We start from the raw sequence: 20,594 nt of genomic DNA, 5'->3' as shown, positions 1-20,594 counted from the left end.
TGATTGGTGGCTAAAAGCAAGACAGGAGTAAAATTTCACAAGACATGGCTAGGTGGCTTGAGCCACCGCCCGATGTAAATGGTTCAGCCGTATCCATCCATCCATCCATCCATCCATCCATCCATCCATCCATCCAGTGTGGTGGTGACGGTGCTCGATAATAATGAAAGTGGAACTGCGGATTTTGGCTGAAAATTGTTTGGATCCGCATATGATACAAAGTAGAAATTTGACATGCTAAAATCTGGAAAAACACCTCGTAATATAAGCGGGTTTTTACAGTATCTCTGTGGAGCTCTGTCGACTTGAATGTTATCGGAACCTAATGCTGTCAAAAAACTCCATGCAGCAGTGCAAGTTCGGCAGTCGAGTCGCATGACATTCAGTTCGAAGGCATTTGAAGTGCCCATGTAGCAGGGGTATTATTTTCTAAATTCTTGCCCTAGCTCACTTTTTACCATGGACCATCACTCCATCTCTCCTTTTGGCAAACAGTGGAGCACACTCGGCACTCCTTCCTGTAAACGTGTCACTGCGCTTTCCAGAACCCGCACTACGGTATCTGATCTTTTCTCTCTCACAACTACATTGTAAGTGATAAACCGGTCTTATGGGAAGCAAACCAATGGTTGCAATAAGCTGTGTCAGAACAATATTTTATCTAACCTTGGGTTGCTGGGTCAGTGAAAATGAGATTTGATTTAAAGGCAATTGTTTGCCTGACGCAGGAGTCATAGTCATCAAATTTGTCGCCGAGTGCTACGAAATGTTTGATAACTTGTGATGTATTATTTATTCTGGCTCTTGTGTGCAGTATTATGTTTTGGGTGATATTTTTGTGTTCATTCTTTTTTTCTTTTGTTCTCTCTTGTGTTGCTTGTTCCTAAGCACAACCAACATGACCAAAAGTTACTTTCAAAATTTGTCTGTGAGCCGAAATTGCCAGCATCATACTAAATTCTTAACCCCATCCCCTTTGCCAGCTATGGCAGCAGAGCAAGGATAGAGGAACCACATTTTCTCATGTAATGAACCCACTCATATAATGAACTCGCCCCCAGTTTTGTTGTTGGGAATTCACTTTTTGTTTTAAGCGTTTTGATTTTCTTATCGCATTTGTCAGTTTCGCGCCATCTCAGTGCAGACCTTGGCAGGGCGCCAAGATGCTGCAGGCTGATAACATCATAATGTGCTTTTATCTTTTGACGAAAGTTCATGTGGGGTTGGCATCCTATGCGAACTTGCAGAGTGCCAAGACTCAGTGCACCCTTGACAAGAGCACTGGTGCAGGGGGTTACTCTGCGTGCTGCTGCGCGCCTGGCTGCACCACATGTATGCTCAGAAAGTCATTGAGCACTCTAACATCGGAGAGGATCATAGCAGTTTAGAACCGGGACACTATAAAACACAGTCTACACCGCAAGACCTTCAAACCTCCAAGCGATTTGCTCAGGAGCTCGAGATCAGGATAAAAAATGCATAACCCCTCTCACACCACCGCTAACGCATTAAAATTTGCATTACGCATGTGCAACTGTCTTGCGAGCTTTTTTAAACTTGCATACAAAACTCGCATCTGACCTTCAGGGCCAGTGTTCAGGATGTTCACTTTATCTCACTATGAATGGCCTGTGCTGTCAACTATTACAAAGTCGTCAGGTCACATCGTGTTAGCAGCAAACATATTTTAAACGAACGATGCTAAACGCTGGCGACACAGACGCGGCTGATCGTGGGCTTTTGCCGATAATCTGTAGAAAGACAACAGGCGGGTGTGTGGGCGGAATTTAAGATATTAAATTTCTACACTCGCAAAACTTGTGTCAGCCTTTTTTTTCCCCGTGGGTTAAATCCGGCCGCGACAGTCATGTTTTGATGGAGAAAAAATGCAAAAGGTGCCTGTGTGCTGTGCAATGATGTTGAAGAACCCCAGGTGGTCTAAATTAATCAGGAGCCCTCCACTGCGGCGTCCCTCATGGCCCATTATCCGACGTGTTGTTTTCGACCGGTGAACCCCACAATTTACCATTTACAATTTTTTTTTTCAGAGGTGCCGTGCCAAGCGGCAGAATGGCAACACCTTTTATCATCAAGGTGAACTAAGACATGCAATCAGATGCTATTCATCAGCCATAAGAGCCTTGGAGGAGGCTCGCACAAGGGACGAAGCAGAGGACAAGGAGCGTTGTGAAGTGCTGCTTGGATTGTTGAATAATGCTGCACTGTGCCACATAAAGACTGGCAGGGCTGAAGTGGCTGTTGCATACGCCAAGCGAGCTTTGCTCAGCCATCCTAACGATGCCCGTGCCCTTTACCGATGTGGCGTAGCCCTCAAGATGCAAGGTGCCTTTGATGATGCTACCAAGTATCTACAGAAAGCTCTCAAGATTGAGCCAAATTCAGCAGCCATTAAAGAACAGCTGCGCAAAATCAGTATTCTGAAGCAGCAGCTACTCGCCGATGAAAGTGCCATGTGCAGGTAACTTATCTTTTTCAGGCATTGAGTCAGTGTCATGGGCTGTTGCTATTTTCCTCTGCCATTGGAGGCATTGCAAATGTATACTGTTATTCAGAATGCATGACTAACAGTCTTACAGACTGCTGTGTGTTTGTTGTGAATGACGACATTTTTTTGCAGGTGATTGGTTGGTCTAAAGAAATAACTGTGTGTTTGTATATTGGGAGAGTGGCTCTGAAAGAAAAACTGGCTTATACAAGCCACCCTTGTATCTTTCCTGGAAGCATCACGTTACAATCAAAGCGTGAAAGCTTTGTTAGAAACATCTCTGCTTTTCAAAAGTTTAATGCAGCATTGTTATAGTAAACGGTACAATACAGGTCACATCAGCCTTTTTGTATTTATTTATTCGGTGAAGGTGTTGAGCTAAGTATAATTAGCAGCACAGTGGTTTGTTAAATCTAAACAGTTCTACTTCTGGCAAAAGCAGAATCGCACAAGTGTCGGGAGGGTGGAGATTTATGGGTCACTGCTGGGGGGTTCAGCAGGGTTCAGCAGGATTTTCTTATGTAAAATTTCTTGCTTGGGTAGGCGAAGTGCTAAAGGGTTAGGTGTTGTGCATGCCAAAACACCAAGTATAAATTTACAGACTCCTCACAATGGTGCACAGAGAGTATGCACAGGCTTTCTAAAACAGTAACCAAAGTCGAATCCTGCAATGAAATTCACAGGACCTGCGAAAAGTTTTCTGAAGCAGAAACTTAATTCATAGTCTTAAAATAGGATCAGAACATTGCCGAACAACATTTTTTTTTCTAAAAATAAGCCATCATTGGTCTTTCGCCATTTCAAAATTGGTGCTTCTGCGAGATTTTTGTGGTGGTGGAAATCTCAGATAATGCCCACTTAATAAAAACGCACCCGCTGCACTGGCTATCAAAACGCTAAACACAACTTTTTTCCCGTGCATGTTATAAAAATGTCCCTGCTTTTTCATCGTACAAGCCTGTTCTTAGATCACGCTACTTCGGGACATTTTGACGTGGACAAGGCGAGCATGCGTTCACATCACCGTGTGTTGAATGGGTGTCACATGCATATCATAACCGAGGCTTTGGACGACGTGCTATACAGTTGAACCTTTATGTAAATTACCTCTATGTAACAAATTCCTGGATGTTACGAAATTTTTCAATTCCCCAACACATCCCCCATTGAAGCCCATGTATAGGCGATCTCCATGTAACAAATGCGTTGCGGCGGTTGACTATAACGAATTTGCGGCACTGATTATCGAGCTGTATCTTGTAATGTTTTGCCAAAAATTCGGCCGAGCAACTTATGAATATTGTTTAAGTAAGTTTTTATATCAAAAGGTAAAGTAGACTGCGAGCAGAACACTTGCAATCGCAGCAAACAAGCTAACTTCGGTGTTGATGATGATGATGTTGAGCGCAGCTCCATGACAAGCGTAGCAACTGTTAAACTTTCATTTTGCAGCTTGACACTAGGTGGCACTACTATGAATAATTCTTTGTGGTGTCTTGCGATGCATTTACGATAAGCCTTCTTCATCAGTGTGTTGACGTGTGTGCTGGTGTGTGTTTACGGTGTCAGTTCGTTATGACGAGTTCCGCTGTGAGGAAACGCAGAGTTTTGTCGCTTGAACATAAGCTCTCAATTTTCAATGCGGTTACCGCCGGCGAAAAAAAGAAGGATGTCGCTGCCCGCTTCAATATACCAGCCAGCTTCTGTCAACCATTCTTGCTGCAGAACAAAGCATCCGCAGTGCGATGGAGACGGGCACAAGTGCCAAGAAGAAAAGACTGAAGACGTCGACTTATGCTGATGTGGACAACGCCGTGTTTGCATGGTATTTGGACAAACGAGCACAAAACGTGCCCATAAGTGGTGCAATATTGCAGCAGAAAGCCATAGATTTTGCTTGCATCCTGGACCACGAAGACTTCAAAGCGAGTAACGGCTGGCTGCAAGGATCTAAAAGCCGGCACGGTGTCGTCGGAAAAGTGATATCTGACGAGTCTGCCTCCGCAGACAGCGATGCTGCTCCCTCGTGGGTGGCTGAGAAGCTTCCCGGCATTTTCAGCCGCTATGAAGCTGCCGACATTCATAATGCTGATGAGACGGCCCTCTTTTGCCAAATGTTACGTTGTCACTAAAGGGAGAAGACGGCCACGGTGGTAGAAAGCAAACTCCGCGTGACAGTTTTGCTTTGCGCCAACACTGATGCAGCGACAAGCGAATCCCATTGGTTATTGGCCGCAATGCCCAGCCCAAATGTTTTAAAGGCACAAGGCGGATGGCAGTCAAATATGTGGTAAACTCCAAAGCTTGGATGTTGCAGGCAATTTTTTCTGACTGGCTGAAGGAGCTCAACCTAGATGTTAAGCGACAAGGCCGCAGCATTTGTTTGCTGCTTGACAATTGCACCGCGCACCATGTGGAAGGCCTACAGCTTCCGAACGTCGAGCTGCAGTATTTGCCACGTAACTGCACATCTCTGATACAACCCTTAGACAAAGGGGTTATTAACAGCTTTAAATGCTGTTACCGCCGTCGATTGATTCAAAAGATGCTCCTGGACATCCGCCTTGAACGGCCGACGAAAGTGGCATCTACCAAGGAATCGAAATGCTTGCTGCGTCATGGCAAAAGGTCGGATCATAAGTTATCGCCAATTGCTTCGCCAAGGCTCAGGTAAATAAGGTCATTCAAGCTAGTCAGTGAAGACAAACCTTCAAGCCTACCCGAGGTCGCAGAAGCGTGGGATGAACTACGCATGAACGGTGGTTTTCCTGACGGTGTCAAACTGTGCGAATTTTTGTTCGTAGACAACGGCGCCGTGTCTGCGGAAGAGATGACTGATGCGGCACTTGGGGAAACCGTTAAAGGTAGCCTTGAAGGTGACAGTTCGTCAGAGCCTGATAAGTTTTGTGCGGTGCCTACCGCGAGGGAACTGATGGATGCGGTGGACGTTCTGCACTGTTTCGTCGCCTCGCAGGACGATGAAGCAGCCCCGGATGCCTTAGTTTCCATGGAGGGCCGAGTAGTGGCCGCGATCGGGCAAAAGCAGCAAGTGAAAATTACGAGTTTTTCTGTACTAAATAACTTCTTTAAATGGCGAGTTCACTTGAATTGATATCTGTCACATTTTTATTTCGTTTATGCATGATCCTTACCACTCACAACCCGAAACTGCATGTAACGAAAACCTGGAGGTAACGAAAAAATGAGAACTTTTTTATATTTCGTTGCATCCAGGTTTGACTGTTTATTTGTTTGTTCCAATTCTTCGAAGGCGTTTCGAGACACATGGTGCAAACATACCGACGATGTGACTTTCTGTTCGAACTGTGCATAGAACCGCAGTGCCTCTACTAGGTACCCCAGAAGCGGGGTGGGAAACAAGACGTTAGCACAATGCTCGCCTCATGTCAAAGCAAGACTAGTGTACCCACGGCAGTGGCGCACTTGTAACGATGTGCTACCCACCTGGTGATGGTGGATTGTTGTGCCGAACTTGCTTGGTGTCTCTAGGCCTAAGGTGCTCCCCACTGAAGCTGCAGCAAAAGTGATTTGGAACTAGCCACTGCATAGCATAAAATTTCTGAAGTTGTTACCTGTGACCGTTGACGCACATCTGATTGTCATTACGCATTCGTCAGCAAAGCAAGTCTAAAAGCCGCAAGCTGCCTCGCACCAATGGCTGCGGGTCGCAAGCGCAGACTGAGCCCACGAGCCTTCGGAAAAATTGTCTCAGGCACCGGATCTCATCTTTAGCCCCTTCATGCGATAATTAATTCTGAAAGGAAAAATCTTTTTTGCATAAGTCACGATCAGTAGACCGAGAAGTGACGTGTAAACAATAATGCGAGAATTTGATGCACATTTTATTCGCGTCCACATATGTGGATATAGCGCCTCAAAGCTGCTACATGAACACTGCAACATTTTCTTGCCTTAACTGCTTATTACACAAATAAATGTTTTGCTGTGAGAATATATGCTTTAGCTCATGACTTACAAAGCAGATAAAAACAGTCGTTCTGTGACGACAGGTAGAGTTCTTGGATGTGGAGCCTTCATGTCTGCATCGTTTTGCATTTGGTATTTTATTTATTTATTTATTTACAAATATTGTTAGCCCTTGCGGGCTGTTACAAGGTGGGAATGAGATAATCAGTCAATACAACGCAGTTCTAGCTGTTTTACAAAGGTTTCAAGTGAACGTGTTTTGTCGAATACGCGTCGGTCAAGGTTATTCCATTCTATACATGTTTTAGGTAGAAACGAAAACTTATACACAATCAACTCTCGGCATGTACAGCATAACTGCAAAAAGATGGTTAGTACACGATGACAGTCTTCCGGGTGGCCGCAAGTACAAGCTGGAATCCAGATTGAACATATTGTGATAAAGCTGATAAAAAAACTTTAGCCTATGTTCAGGTATATTTAGGTATGTTCAGAAGTTGCGACCAATGGTTGCTTCCATCATAGCCAGTGCTGGAAGTCTGGCTCCATTGAATGGGATCTCTAGTGATTTGAGCACAGGTGGTGAGGGAGAGAAAGTGGCTTGAGACCTGGTTTATGCATTTTTTTACAAGGGGAGAAATCATTTTTAAAGATCTTTGTTAGCTCAGTTTATGTCACAGACCTGAAACAAACTATCCCCTTCCTCCACCAGTGTGCTCAATGTTGTTGTGTAGCCTTGGAGCTGAGCGGCTAGCTCTGGACTGACTCGTGGTGTGAGGGCACAGGTTTTTCTTTTTTTCATCTACCCCTTGTGAAGTGCTGCCAGCCTTGTATTAACGCAGTATTGTTAAACGCACTGTTACGCAGAAAATCTCTCATTGGCATTGTCTGCCTTGTGAGCGATAAATAGGGTGGCCCAGGCAGCAACTTCGGTGGGCAACGTACGTCACATTACCTTGTGGGGTCATCCCAACCTACGCACCGGATTGTGAGCAAACTAGACATTCTGGCAGGGGACAGTTAATGGTTGATCGCGAGAGGTTGCTCAGGAAGGGCAACTTGGGTCGCACAAGACCCACCGGTGGCAGGCGCATCCCTTAATTGCTGCACTATTGCTGAAGGACTGGTATGAGGACTCCCAGGAACATATGAATGTTAAGTTCAGAATGACCAATTCTGTATATATGGGCATTAACACTACCGTGCAATATCCTTAAGGCAGAGCTTAGTGTACCCTCCAATTTTCGCGTTCAAGGTTAACCAGTCGCCAAAATAATGCGACCCATGATGGTCTGAGTATGTATTACGTAGACTTCCATGAGTTGCAGACACTTTTTTCTTTGTCTCGGGTTTTAGAAAGCATGGTAATGATTCTTGCTAAAAACCACAGCGTAATTTTCAAAATGATAGATAAGGAACAAAATGATAGATAAGGAATGTTCTGACCACCACTGACAAGAATAAAAATTGGTTGGATGCTTTGTATTCCTGCAGTCCCTACATTCTAGCACGGAGGCTCTCGAATCTCTTGTCAGTATTGTTAGATCGCCTTGACTTCAAGCACTGATCATAGCGCACTGTTCTTGTCGGCAGCAGCTCAGCAGTGTGAGGCTTCTTTGCGACTTCCTGTGGGCCTTCATTGCTTGGTCAGCCGCGCTTCTTTAGAGGTGCTTCTCTATCAAATATTTTCATGAGCAACGCTTCAGCACTGCAGTCGTCCAAATGTCTCCTTTTAGAAGCACAGTTTTCAATACCTGTAAGCAGAAAGCCAATTTTGTGTGCTACACGCCCCCCCCCCCCCCACCCCCACCCCCCCAGAAAAAAAAAAACGGTGCATAGAAGCCAGGAAACAGCACTTTGATGTTTCTGCCATTAAGGTGCCATGTCCGTGTTTGTGGACACGCCACTCTGAATATCCACCGCAGCACTTTTTCTTAGTCTATGACACTGAAAATTTGGTGCGCCATTTCTGCGTTAACCTACTGACACATTCCAAATAGTAAATTGCATTATTCACAGCCATTTAATGAGATCATGCAAAAATAAAGACTACTTATTTGTCTCATCATAAAACGTAATGCCGTCCATTTTCACTTGTTACAAGAGGAGGCGCCACAGACTTTACAGGGAGGGTCACAATGTTAAGGACACAGAATTCAAAGGTGGAACTTCGCCTTGTATATGAAAGCATCAGCAGGTTTAGGTCGTACATCGGAAATTGTTTCTCAAATCTAAAGTTTGCTTATTTTTTTTAAATATTTTTGTGGGACTATAAAAACTATTTTGTTCATTTTTAATCAGAAATCGTACAATGGTCAATCAACCTGTAAAATATGGAAGCAGTGGCCTAATAGACTGCAAAAGCAAAGTTGTGTAATTTGATAAGGGACGATTTCTCAAATTTTTTGTGACGCCCACTTTTATAAAGCCTACAAAATTCATGAAGCCATTGCATGACGAAAGAACTTGCCAGCATAACTGTTTCGGCATACCACCTTTAGTTAGATGGGAGAAGAGCTTTTTAACGTGTTCACTATTGTTTGTTATTAGAACTATATTAAACTATTGGAATGTTAACTTTTTTCTTCCAGCTTGTGGAAGTTTTTTTTCTTGTGTAGTCTTGTGCCTGTTGTCTTGAAATTATTTTGGAATGTTATTTTAGGAGCCTTAAAATTGTGCAGAAAAGTAAACCATGGGTTCTTAATCGAAAAACCTTTGGGATCCCCAACAGTTTTCAAAAGGTGCTGAGGAGTCCTGTGTGTCATGGATTCCGTCCCTTTTTGGCTGACACACATGCAAAAATATGCAGACACATGGAAATGCACGAAAAGACTAGGGTCAATCAATCGCAGTGCAACCTCTGAAGTAAATGATTCCGTTTGGGTTTTTCTATACAATGTGATTGTATGAACACTCTCTTAATAGAAAGATGTGTTCAAACCACACTATGACGCTATCAACTTCATGTGGTATATTTACGATTCCCAGAGCATGAGAAATGGGAAATACATCAGTTTGACCGAAGGATAAAAAAATTTGATGTAGTACGACTCATGGGCAATGTGTTTAATCACCAGTGCCAGAGTTTTTGCTTGAAGCATTGTCACTCAGTTTCTGAAAGACATTTGCACCATGTTAAATGAGGCAGCTGTTCTGTTTCTAAGTACTCGCTTGTGGCAAGCGGACCGCAATTTTGTGACACTGTCACCATAGCAAACAAAAAAAAGGCAACAGAATGGAGCACGTTCTGCCATCTAGTGTCGAACCACAATGCAGTCTGAAAATGATAGTCTAGCTAATTGCCAGCTCTCGGTGCCATGGTGAGTATAACTTATACAGGTAGCCTTTATGCGGAATAGTTGCTTTTTTGGAATGACCTAGTGCACTCTGCAGTTCTCTGAAAATTCAAGGAGGCACTTAAGACAATTTACGTGCGGTAATACGAAAGCATTTGTGCCTGCATTATGACTGGTCGCCTGTTGCTTCTGCTACTGCTTCTGCTGGTGCTGTTCTTTTAATACAGTCGAGCCCGCTTATAATGAACATGAGCGTCAGACGGCGCCCGTTCGTTATATCCCAAAGTTTGTAGTAAGTGGACCAAAGCATTAAAGACAGTTGTTTGTCAAAACAAAATTTTTTCTTTGTGAGAAAGTCTATGATGGACGTGCAGCAGGAGCGTGCTCTTCGCCGAGGCCCTTGGCATAGACAAGTTGTCTGAGGCTCTTTATGTAGCCCACTGCTACAGGCGCGTTTATGGGTACTGGCTCCGAAGTTTCATCCCCATCTGATTCCTCTACGTCACTCTCGTCCTGCACTTCAGAAATGATGCCCTCATCCGTGCATGGTTCCGCGGTGTCGGTGTCATCATCGACAGAAATAAAATCAATCCAACCAATGTCGTGACCCCCATGGCGGGGTCAACGACGTGCTGCCACAAATCGCTGCCGGGCTGGTCATCTTCCGAAGCATCAGGCTGGGCATCAGACAATGTGTCGACGAAGCCGGCCTTGCGGAAGCAGTTCTGCACGCAAGTGGCCGCCACCTCCGCTCAAGCCGCTTTCATCATTTTTGCCGCTTAATACAATGGAAATGGGCACGGTGTTCCCGTCCGCCATCCCTAATTGCAACCAGGGCCAGAGATTTGAACGAAGCCAACGAAACGTCCGCACTGCAACAAGAGTGACAAAAGCACGCGACAGGGCAGACTTGCAACGTGCACAAGCGGCAGTCAAGCTAGCGCCAGCGGAGAGACCAATGAGAGGTGTTCGTGAGCATCAGTGCAACCATCTCTTGGCTCCCACGGAAGGCTTACTTCACGGAGCGTGGCCTCCAAGATTGGCCGAGGTGGCGCAGCTGTTAATCGCGGAGGCCATGCACAGATTTGCGAGAGAGGAGGGAAGCGGAGTTGCGAAAAGGGGCGGGAGGGCGGCCTTGGAAGGCGCATTGCAGGGGAAAGGGTAGCTCACATGAGAGCAGCATGAAACTAGGCAGGCAGTTCGCCTGCGATGAGGATCAGGAAAACGCCATGCGCTGGGCGCACAAAGTGGTCGGAGGCAGGTTATCTCGCATCGCAGTGCTGGGTTTACGCCGTCCGTTTGCTGTAACCGATCAGCAGGGCTTAATGCCGTTTGTTATACGTGTGATTTTGTGCCATTAAAATAATGTATATTTTGACAGTTGCGCAGGTCTCGTTCGTTATAAGTGAAAGTTCGTCTTAAGTGGAGCCGTTATATGTGGGCTCAACTGTACTGTTTGTGCATGGGGCTTCATGCACCATCTGCTGGGCCAGTGCCGTACATTGTGAGGGGGTTTTCAGTGGGTGCCTCATGATGGCGCTACGACACGCCAAGCAAGAAGTAAATTTACTGGAAACGTACTTTTCTACTTCGTTAACTGCAGTGCAGTGAATGCAGAGTTGTCTTAGATGCATACCTGAGTAATTAAGATGATATAAATTACAGATGTTGCAATTAACCGAGTACAATGGTACGTTTCTGGTAAATTCTTGGATGGACGGACGGATGGATGGATAAGGCTGAACCCTTTAAATTGGGCGGTGGCTCAAGCCACCTAGCCATGTCTTGTGAAATTTTACTCCTGTCTTGCTTTTAGCCACCAATCATACAACCTTCACTTGGTTACTTCTTAGCTCCTAAAATCTACTTTCCCTTCACTGTCCTTAAACCTCAATGCCTTGGGTAAATCAGTCCCACTGCGTTCCACTGTAGGGTGAAGCCCTTTACAGAAAAGTATCAAGTGTACAGCCGTTTCCTCCTCTCCGCACGCAACGCACAAAGTGTGTATCTCCTGGTACCTGACTCTATACGTCTTAGTCCGCAAAACTCCCGTCCTGGCCTCAAACAACAAAGAGCTTCCCTTACAATTATCATAGATATTTTTTTTGGCAGTTTCCTGCCTAAAGATCCTGTATGTTCCCAGTGCCGATTTCGTCAGCATCCCTCTTTTCCACAGAGCTCTCTGTTTCTTTAACCTTTTTCTTAACCGATAATTGCTGATTTGCCCCCCTACTGCTGTCCAGATATTTGTTTTTTAATTTTCTAGTTCACTTTCTCCATTTCTAGTCAACATTCATGATGTACAGGTACCTGAAAACTTTCCTAGCCCACTGCTTTTCCCCCATTTTTCTCAATCGCTCCTCAAATGCCTGGCATGTAGCGCCATCATGTGGCACCCACTAAAACCCCCCTCACAATATATGACGCTAGCCCTGCGGATGGTGCCATAATGCAAGTACAAATGCTTTCGCATTACCGCTCCTAAGTTAAGGTCTTAAGTGCCTCCTTGAATTTTTTTTCATTCTTTTGCATTATATCTGTACCAAAGGGTCACTGAAAGAGTGAAAACAAAATGAATATTGCTGTGCTCCTGGTCCAGTGATGCTTTTTTAAGTGTAGTCCCCGAGTGGATGGATGCATCACAGCTGCAGTGTATTGTAGCCAAGGCTGAGAGGCTAGGACATATGACTTAATGTGCCGGGAAATCTTTCTGTGGCATTGCAGAGGAAGCTATTAGCCATTGGGTTTTCATTTTTTGTGGTTAGCTTGCGCACTTGTGAGACACCCGTGCTCTCAGTAGTTTGCTGCACACCTTCGACTGTGCTACAGATAGGAGGGGGGTAGGGGAATGTTCAAAATTCAGAAAATTTGTTTTTTTAGGGCCAGTTGCAAATGTACGGCAAAAGTACATGCATGGTATACTTGGTCTTGAAAAAAAAGATGTTTGGGCAGCCATCACATACCATAACACAGTCGACTGGGCATGAACACTTTGGCGAAGAAAGCGAATGGCGGTCAGTAGTTCAGCTCCAGTGCTCAAATAATTTTTGGCCACTACGATGACTGCATGCAGAAATTGGCCCTAAGGGGCATAACAGGGTGAGCGAAGCTGCTGTATGAGTGTGCATGTGCAGCTGCAGTATCATAATCTATAATTTCCGTATTTTAAGCTCTGAGTCAGCAAAAAATGGGTGACTCAAACAATAAGTTTTGGAGTCAGCCTGCGCAACTTCACTGTGGTAATGGGACTTTATCATCAGCCGCAAGAAAATTCACGCGACTCTTGCGAAACTGAAGGCAAAACGAAAATTTGTATGCGGAATTTTAAATGCCAAAGCTGAGAGGGTCAGAACCACTCGTGCATCGTTGATTAGATCATGGGGAAAAATTGCCTGCAGAGATAACTACACTATTTGTCATTGAAATGCAGTGGAACTGATACATGCTTTGTGTAATCAACATTGTTGAATTAACTGCCCTCATTGTAAAGCCCGAAAGGGCCCTTAGGGTGCATAAATAAATAAGCGACTTACGTCTATTCGAAAGCACCACATTTAGGGGAGCATCTCTGTTCTGTCGCTTGCCACCATGCATTGCGATTGAAAGAAACGGATGGTCCCACTTGTGTTGTATCCCAAGCTGCAGCTCTTTGTCTGTTTGGTAAGCCATCTTGGTTTGATAACTACCTCGAACGTCATTCTGTCATTTACACTGCTCTGTCACATTATGCAAGCTAGATGCGTAGAAAAAAAAAAAAATCGGGGCATCAGGGGACATCAGTTTCAAGAATGTAACCATTGTTACATTTTATAGTTTATAAATGTTGCTGGACTCCCTGACTTTCACAAAAACTTAACCTGCTGTTGCTTCTTTTTTTGCCAGGAGAATGCTTGCTACTGACAAAAAGTCACCAGAGGATGAGGCAAAACGAATTGTTGCCCTTGAGACGTCTGGAATAACTCAGTACTCGAAAAGCACAATCAATGAGCGTCTGGAAAAGCTGAAGCAGTCGCCATCTGGAACTTCATTGACATTCACAGCTGGATTCACTGAGTCACACTTGGATTATATTCGTGCTGTTTCAAGGAGGTTGGGGTTGAAGTTTGAAGACATACCGGATGAAGGTGTTAACGTCTTTGTTGATAGAAAAAATTGAAGTTCATCTGCAGGCTTTCAACCCCTGCTTACAGTCAGCCTGATAGTCAAGGCACTCACTGGCAATTGGGTTTTGTTTTTACTTTTTTTTCATCTTGTGCAGGTGACTTGCACATCTACTTGCTTTTTTCACAAAATAATGTTGTGTTGTCATGTTTTTCTTTGTATGTAAGCTTGAAGATGCGAGAAATAAAAGCTTTCTTTCGTCAAGGGTTTTACACATCACCTGTTTGGATCGGTGTTTTAGAAGCTTTGGGTGTTGCCATTAAGACATTACCATCTATAAAAAGAGGTTTTACATTAAGAGACCACAAATATCTGGTCAGTGGTATGTTGTTAGTGGCTACTTATTAATATTACAATGGAAGGAAAAGAAGTTGCTAGCCGCACCATCTGTTATCGAAACCTGAAGCACCTAAGCAGGGACTAGCGGGAAAGAATGGGGGGAGTGAAACTCGGAAAGGATAGGGGTAGTGGTTAATACCTATAGGTATTTCATACCTTTTGACCACGTGGATGCAGGTTGTATTGTTTCTGTTTAATATGACATTTCCATCAAAAATAGAAGTTATAGGAATGCCTTAAAGGTGCCCCGAAACAGATCAGCCCATTGTTTTGCCTGTTAATTGCATAGAATGAGTTATAGCGATGCTGTTAGCATCGGTCGAACCATGTGTACTCCGGTTTTTAATATTTTAATTCGCTCTCAAAAACAAAATTCATGGCGCTTATGGTGTCGCCATACAGTGGCGGTTTTTAGCAGTGGACATGACATCACTTGGCTGGAGCTTGGTGATTGGACAAGCAGTAAATGTACTGCTAATTGTGTTAATAAATAAAGATACGTTTTGTTAAGTTATTGCATTTATTATATCAACAAGACCAACTTGTTTCCCTTAGATAAAAGTGCTGTAAAGCAAACATATACCACCAAAGGCTCTGGCTATTTTTTTTGCTTCGAAGTTTTCATGATTAGTGTCTTCGGCAACATAGCCGTAAATTAGGTCCACGGAAATAAAAATGCGCTTGGACTCTTTGCTTTCTGTATTGTTCTGCTGATGGCACAGCGGCAATCCGTCATGTGACTGACTTAAAGGCACTCCACGTGTTGATTGACTGCTACTTTCGGAGGAGAGTTAAAAAAGAAAGGCGGAAGCCGGGACGTTTGATTTGATAGGGACATCGGCCACACAGGGCAGTAATTCAAAGTTTCTAAGAATGCTTGGAGCGTGTAGATCGAGTTCCTGAGGTAGAAAGACGGTCTTAGAATCCTCCTCAGTGCACCTTTAAAAGGGCTCTAAAACACCTTCCGAGGTGAGCATATCACCTCGCTCAGTCATGCATTGTGTTGTCATGAACACCTGAGCTAAATAATACACTTCTACGTGCAGCAGAAAATCAACAATCAACCAAAATCACCCAGTCTCAACCAGAAACCTATTGGCCATAGTTTCAAACAAAGAATCATAGTTGTTTGCTAATATGTGATGGCACACCTTCTCTTGCAAAGCAGCTTCATTGTTCCAGCTGGAAATAAGTGAAAATATAATCAGAACAGGTGCACCTGAAGCATCATTGCAAATAGTTCGTTAGCGACTTAATAGAAGCTCAATACTTCTGTCTTGGACCAACAATACGTTAACACCTATGGAAACCACAGGGTTGTGTATGGTCTCAGCTCAGATATGTCAGAATAAAATCTACATTTTTCACTTGTTACCAGTCGAAAGCCTGCAGGCATGCATTGCAGCTGTGTTAAGGCTTCTGCTGTAATCTTTCTGGGCGGGATGCGTCCTAGCTGGGATTCGTTATTTTATAAGGAACAGCTCTTAAAGAAACCTGCTTTGACACCGGCTTAACATGAAAAACGGTAACAGATAATAAAGTGTATATATACTTTAGTGCCTGCAGCAGGAACTGCTGGAGGAGAGAGCTGGGTATCCACTCATAGGCGTGGGTGCAAGCCCTCCTGGCTCATGCGGCTTCGCCCTTTTGGGCACCCTAAACTTGTGCTGTAGCCGCAATGAGAATTGCTTTTTGAAAAGTCGAAAACCTGAGGCAGATATTACGGTCAGATATAATGAACCTTTCAATAAATAAGGCGTATTACTTTAATTGGTAAAAAGTTAAATCTTATATATTAGATTACTAGCCTGCTGGTTAAATAACACATGTTAGCTCTATTTTGATGCACTCTTAACAAAAAAATCTTCAAAAATTACGTCTTTGGTGAAACACTCAGTAGACCACCAAATTTGGAGTGATATTAGCATGTAGAGTACTTTCAAGAAGCAAAATTGGAATTGGCATATATATTTTGCAACTGAAAACTCGCATTCACCGTTGACTGGAATTTATTTTTTTATTTGTGCAATACCTGCCTTATTTTCTTCCGTAACTACTACATATTTCGCATTGCAATAAAAACCAGTTCAGCTGCAATTGTCAGTGCACATACTGTGATGCATTTCTCTTGTGATTATATATTTCTCTGTTGGAAGCGATCAACCTGCACCAGCCCGCACCATTATCCATGCTTCTGGCCGAAAACCTTAGCTGCAGCAACCATGGAATCAGCATTCTTGGGTACATGTGACATCGGTGGTCATGTCATCCAGGTGGTGATGTACGAGACTTGTGTGCATCTGGAAGAGGATGCCCCTATGGGCGATGTACACCTTTATCTCCCACTCTCTCAAAGCAGTTGCTATCACCCCTTAGCCCACAGGAAGAGCGGCGAAAAGTCTGATATCTAAATATGAGATTTTTTGGGAAATAACTAGAAGGATAAGAATGGGACGGAGCGCATTTGGCAGGTTCTCTCAGATCATGAATAGCAGGTTACCAATATCCCTCAAGAAAGAAAGGTGTACAACAGCTGTATCTTACCGGTACTGACCTATGGGGCAGAAATGTGGAGGCTAACGAAAAGGGTTCAGCTTAAGGACAACACAGCGAGCCATGGAAAGAAAAATGATAGGTGTAACTTTAAGAGACTGGAAGCGGACAGTAGGTGAGGGAACAAACGCGTATTAATGGCATCCTAGTCGAAATCGGGAGGAAGAAATGGGCTTGGGCAGGGCATGTAATGTGAAGGCAAGAGAACCGCTGGTCTTTAAGGGCAACGGAGTGGATTCCAAGAGAAGGCAAGCATAGCAGGGGGCGGATGAGATTAGGAAGTTATCAGGCATAGGGTGGGCCCATCTGGCAAAGGACAGGGTTAATTGGAGGGACATGGGAGAGGCTTTTGCCCTGCAGTGGGTGTAGTCAGACTGATGATGGTGATGAATGTGCTGAATCATATAGATGCAAGTTGGTGTTCCAAAGATGATTTTATCTCATTGGATATGCAGCAAAACATTACTTATTTTATTTAAAATATGCCACAGACAATATGAGGCTTTTTGGGCTGCATGTACAACCTAAGGTGAGAGCTGAGTATGCATTCATGTCCACATATAGTTGTTGAACGCACCAGAGCGTTGAATGTAACAGCACATTGTAGTCGCTTTTTTCATGGGACCGCGAAAAGAAAAAAAACGGAGCAGCCAGGAAGCATAGTAGACGAATTTAAGCATGAAAAAAAATTGTGCAGTGTTGCCCGCAGTGTTACAAGAGGCTCCCATAGATGGCGGCGTGAGCAGTAGACGCAGAGGACGCTTTTCCTGGGAGCTGCAGCGACTGCGTCCGAAGCTAAGTGCTTTTGGTATTTGCGCTTGTATACATGCTGTCGGGCGGTAGTTTTAGACCGAGTTAAGGGTAGGGAGGCCAACGGAGGTGTGTGAGAATAATTTTTGACGGGCTTTTACGTTGCGCAGTGCTGAGGGCTATCGGCATAGGAATTTTGGCGGGCTTTCACAAGGCGTAGTCGGCCGAACGATGGGTCGGCAAGCTAGGAAAGTTAAGGTGGACGAGGACGGTGAGTTAGTACAGTGCCAGGAGTGCAACCGTTGGTGTTATTTAGATGAGACTGGGTTCGGGAGCTTAGCCGAGGCGGATGAGGCTAGCTTCGCGTGTAAGATGTGTCAGCGGTTTGGGGACGCCGTTCATACGTTAAAAGGGGAATGGGAAGCTGGGTTTAAAACACTTAGTGCGGACCTGAAGGTAGAACGAGAGGCACGGATTAAGCTGGAAGCTCAGGTCGCCGATTTGATTAAAAAGGAGGAGGATAATGCCGTCCTGTTGAAGCGAATTGTGGGCAAGATGAAAGAAGAGTGGGAAAAGCGGACCCAGCTAGAAAAACAGGTTGAAGTGCTCAGGTCGCGGCCGGCTGGGCACCCTAGTTCGGAGAAGTGTCAGGTGGGGGACGAGGCTCGTCGATCCTACAGAGCTGTAGCGCAGCGAGCATTGAGTGAGAAAAATGAGAAAGAGATGAAAGAGGCTAAAGCGGGCACGGAGACTCGCGACAATAGCGTACAGCGGCAGGAGAGTCAGCTAGAGCGATCCGGAGGCCAACAGATGGAGTTAGGAAGCGAACGGTTAGGACGCAGGAGGGTTTTGGTGGTCGGGGGCTCGAACGTAGCGAGGGTTGAGGGAGGCGTTCTGACGGCAGTGAAGGCAGACAGGCGGGTGCAGGTGGAGGCTCAGTCGGGGAAGTGCATGGTGGATGCAATGGCCAAAGCCCGGAAGGTGGTGGTGGGCAGCATGGATGGCGAACACCTTGTCGTTATCCATGCTGGTCTCAATGATGTGCTGCAGGGGAGGAGCCAGAATCTTGAGACGCAGTTGGAGGTGGGGATGCGTAGGCTTAAAGAGGCCTCTGAGAGTGTGCATGTGACCATATGCACAATCCCAGAGGTCCAGAGGCAGGCTCGCGAAACGGAAAGGAGGGTCGTTGAGGCTAACCGTGTAATTAGGCTATTGAGTCGACGACTAAGATACGGGGTGATGGAAGTCAACAGGGAAGTGTACAAGGTTAGGCCCCACCCTTTTGCACAGGATGGCATCCACTACGGTGCTGCCACTGGCAAGAGGGTGGGTAGTAGGATAGGTCGCCAGGCAACAGCTTTTTTGGGGGGACCCAGAGCTCTGAGGGAACCAGTGTAGAGAAGGAAGAATTAAGATCAAAGGAACAATGGAACCATAGGGGAAGAAAGAGACGCAAGCGCCAGGGCCAAGTTAATTCATTTATAGGTTTAATTAACATGCAAGGTGGCAGGAATAGACTGAAATGGGAGGAAATAGAAGAACAGTTAAGGCAGGAGGAATTAATGGTATATGGTTTAGTGGAAACACATCTTATAGACATGGAGCAACCACCCTGTAACCCAGACTACACATGGGAATATTGCAATAGAACAGAGGGCAGCAGAAAGGGAGGTGGAATTGGGGCATTCATTCATAAAAGTTTGAATTTTCAAAGGGTTAAACTGGGATGCAGGGAACATTTATGGCTAAAAGGAACAGTGGCAGGCAAGCAAACACTCCTTGGCTTTGTATACCTGTGGACAGGGGTTAATGCCAAAGAGGAAAACAGGAAAATGTTAGAATGTATTGCAAGCGACATTGATGAGCTAGGAGGACTGGGCGAGATAATTATATTAGGCGACATGAATGCACACATAGAAGACCTGGATGGGTACACGGATTCGACGGGAAGCATGCTGCAGTACATGTGTGACAGGCATGATTTAGTTGTATGCAACAGCACCGAGAAGTGTGAAGGGCTCATAACATGGGAGGTGGGGAGTCTGCACTCGAGGATAGACTATGCACGAATGTCACAGATGATGTATAATAGATTAGGGGTAATGAACATAGATCAAGATGGTTCCAGAAGTCTAGGTAGTGACCACAAGCGTATCAAGTTGAGCTTCAGAAGAAAAAGCAATGTAGGACTGAAGCGAGATGAACAATCAGGAGGGAATTTTTAGTCAGAAAAGCAATTGGAAGCAGTAGCCAAGCAAATCGAGAAAGTAATTTTTGAGGATAGTGAAACAGAATGGACTTATACCAAATTAACTCGATTACTGGAGCTAGAGCTAGCTAAGGTGCGAGTAAAGCTAAAAGGGAAAAGATGCAACCCCAAGAGTTGGTGGGATGAGGAGGTCAAGAGGGCAATAGAAAAGCGCAAGGAAGCATCCAGGGAACACAGATATTCCAAGAAGAGGGGGGAACCAAAACCCGAAGTAGACAGAAAATGGGATACCTTTATAAAGTGTAGAAGAGACGCATCCTATTTGAGTAATGAGAAAATTAGAAGAAAGGGTGCCCAATGGATGTCAAAAGTAAATAAAAAGGATAGAAATGCAGACCAAAAATTCTGGAAACATCTAAATGCAATGAGTAATAAAACTAGGCTAGAACAAAGGTTTATTGTTACAGATGAGGGTATTCGACTTGAAGGGGATGAAGCAATAAAACACATAGGAACAAGGATGACGGAAAAACTTACAGCAAAGCACGTGGTACATAATTTATCGAAGGAGGATAGACCGGTTACAGCAATAGCTTCACTTGAGCAAGGAGAGTGGGAAAGGGCAGAGAAGAAGGTTCCTAGTGGCACATCAACAGGACCAGATGGTATCCCGATTATGTTGATAAAGAAGTTAGGACCAAAATCCAAGCAAACATTAATACAGGTAGTGAACAAAATGATAGTGGATGAGAAAGTCCCCGATGAATTAGCGATTAAGTAGAATGAACATGATATATAAGGGAAAGGGGGACAAAGCAGACGTAAGTAACTA

General features: G+C 44.6%; 1 protein-coding gene across 2 annotated transcripts in view; it reads left to right on the top strand.

Annotated features, from left to right (window-relative positions):
- LOC144127859 (inactive peptidyl-prolyl cis-trans isomerase FKBP6-like) overlaps nt 1–14,115 on the top strand; it is a 67,087-nt gene extending 52,972 nt beyond the window's left edge. For both annotated transcript variants that reach the window (XM_077660826.1, XM_077660825.1), the window contains exons 6-7: nt 2,049–2,479; nt 13,633–14,115. In XM_077660826.1, the coding sequence (XP_077516952.1) occupies nt 2,049–2,479; nt 13,633–13,906 (705 nt within the window). In that variant the 3' untranslated portion in view covers nt 13,907–14,115. The remainder of the gene's footprint in view (nt 1–2,048; nt 2,480–13,632) is intronic.
- The last annotated feature ends 6,479 nt before the right edge of the window (nt 14,116–20,594 follow it).

This window comes from Amblyomma americanum, chromosome 4 (genome assembly GCF_052857255.1).
Source record: "Amblyomma americanum isolate KBUSLIRL-KWMA chromosome 4, ASM5285725v1, whole genome shotgun sequence".
NCBI lineage: Eukaryota > Metazoa > Arthropoda > Arachnida > Ixodida > Ixodidae > Amblyomma > Amblyomma americanum.
This window is presented reverse-complemented; position numbering and strand designations above follow the sequence as displayed.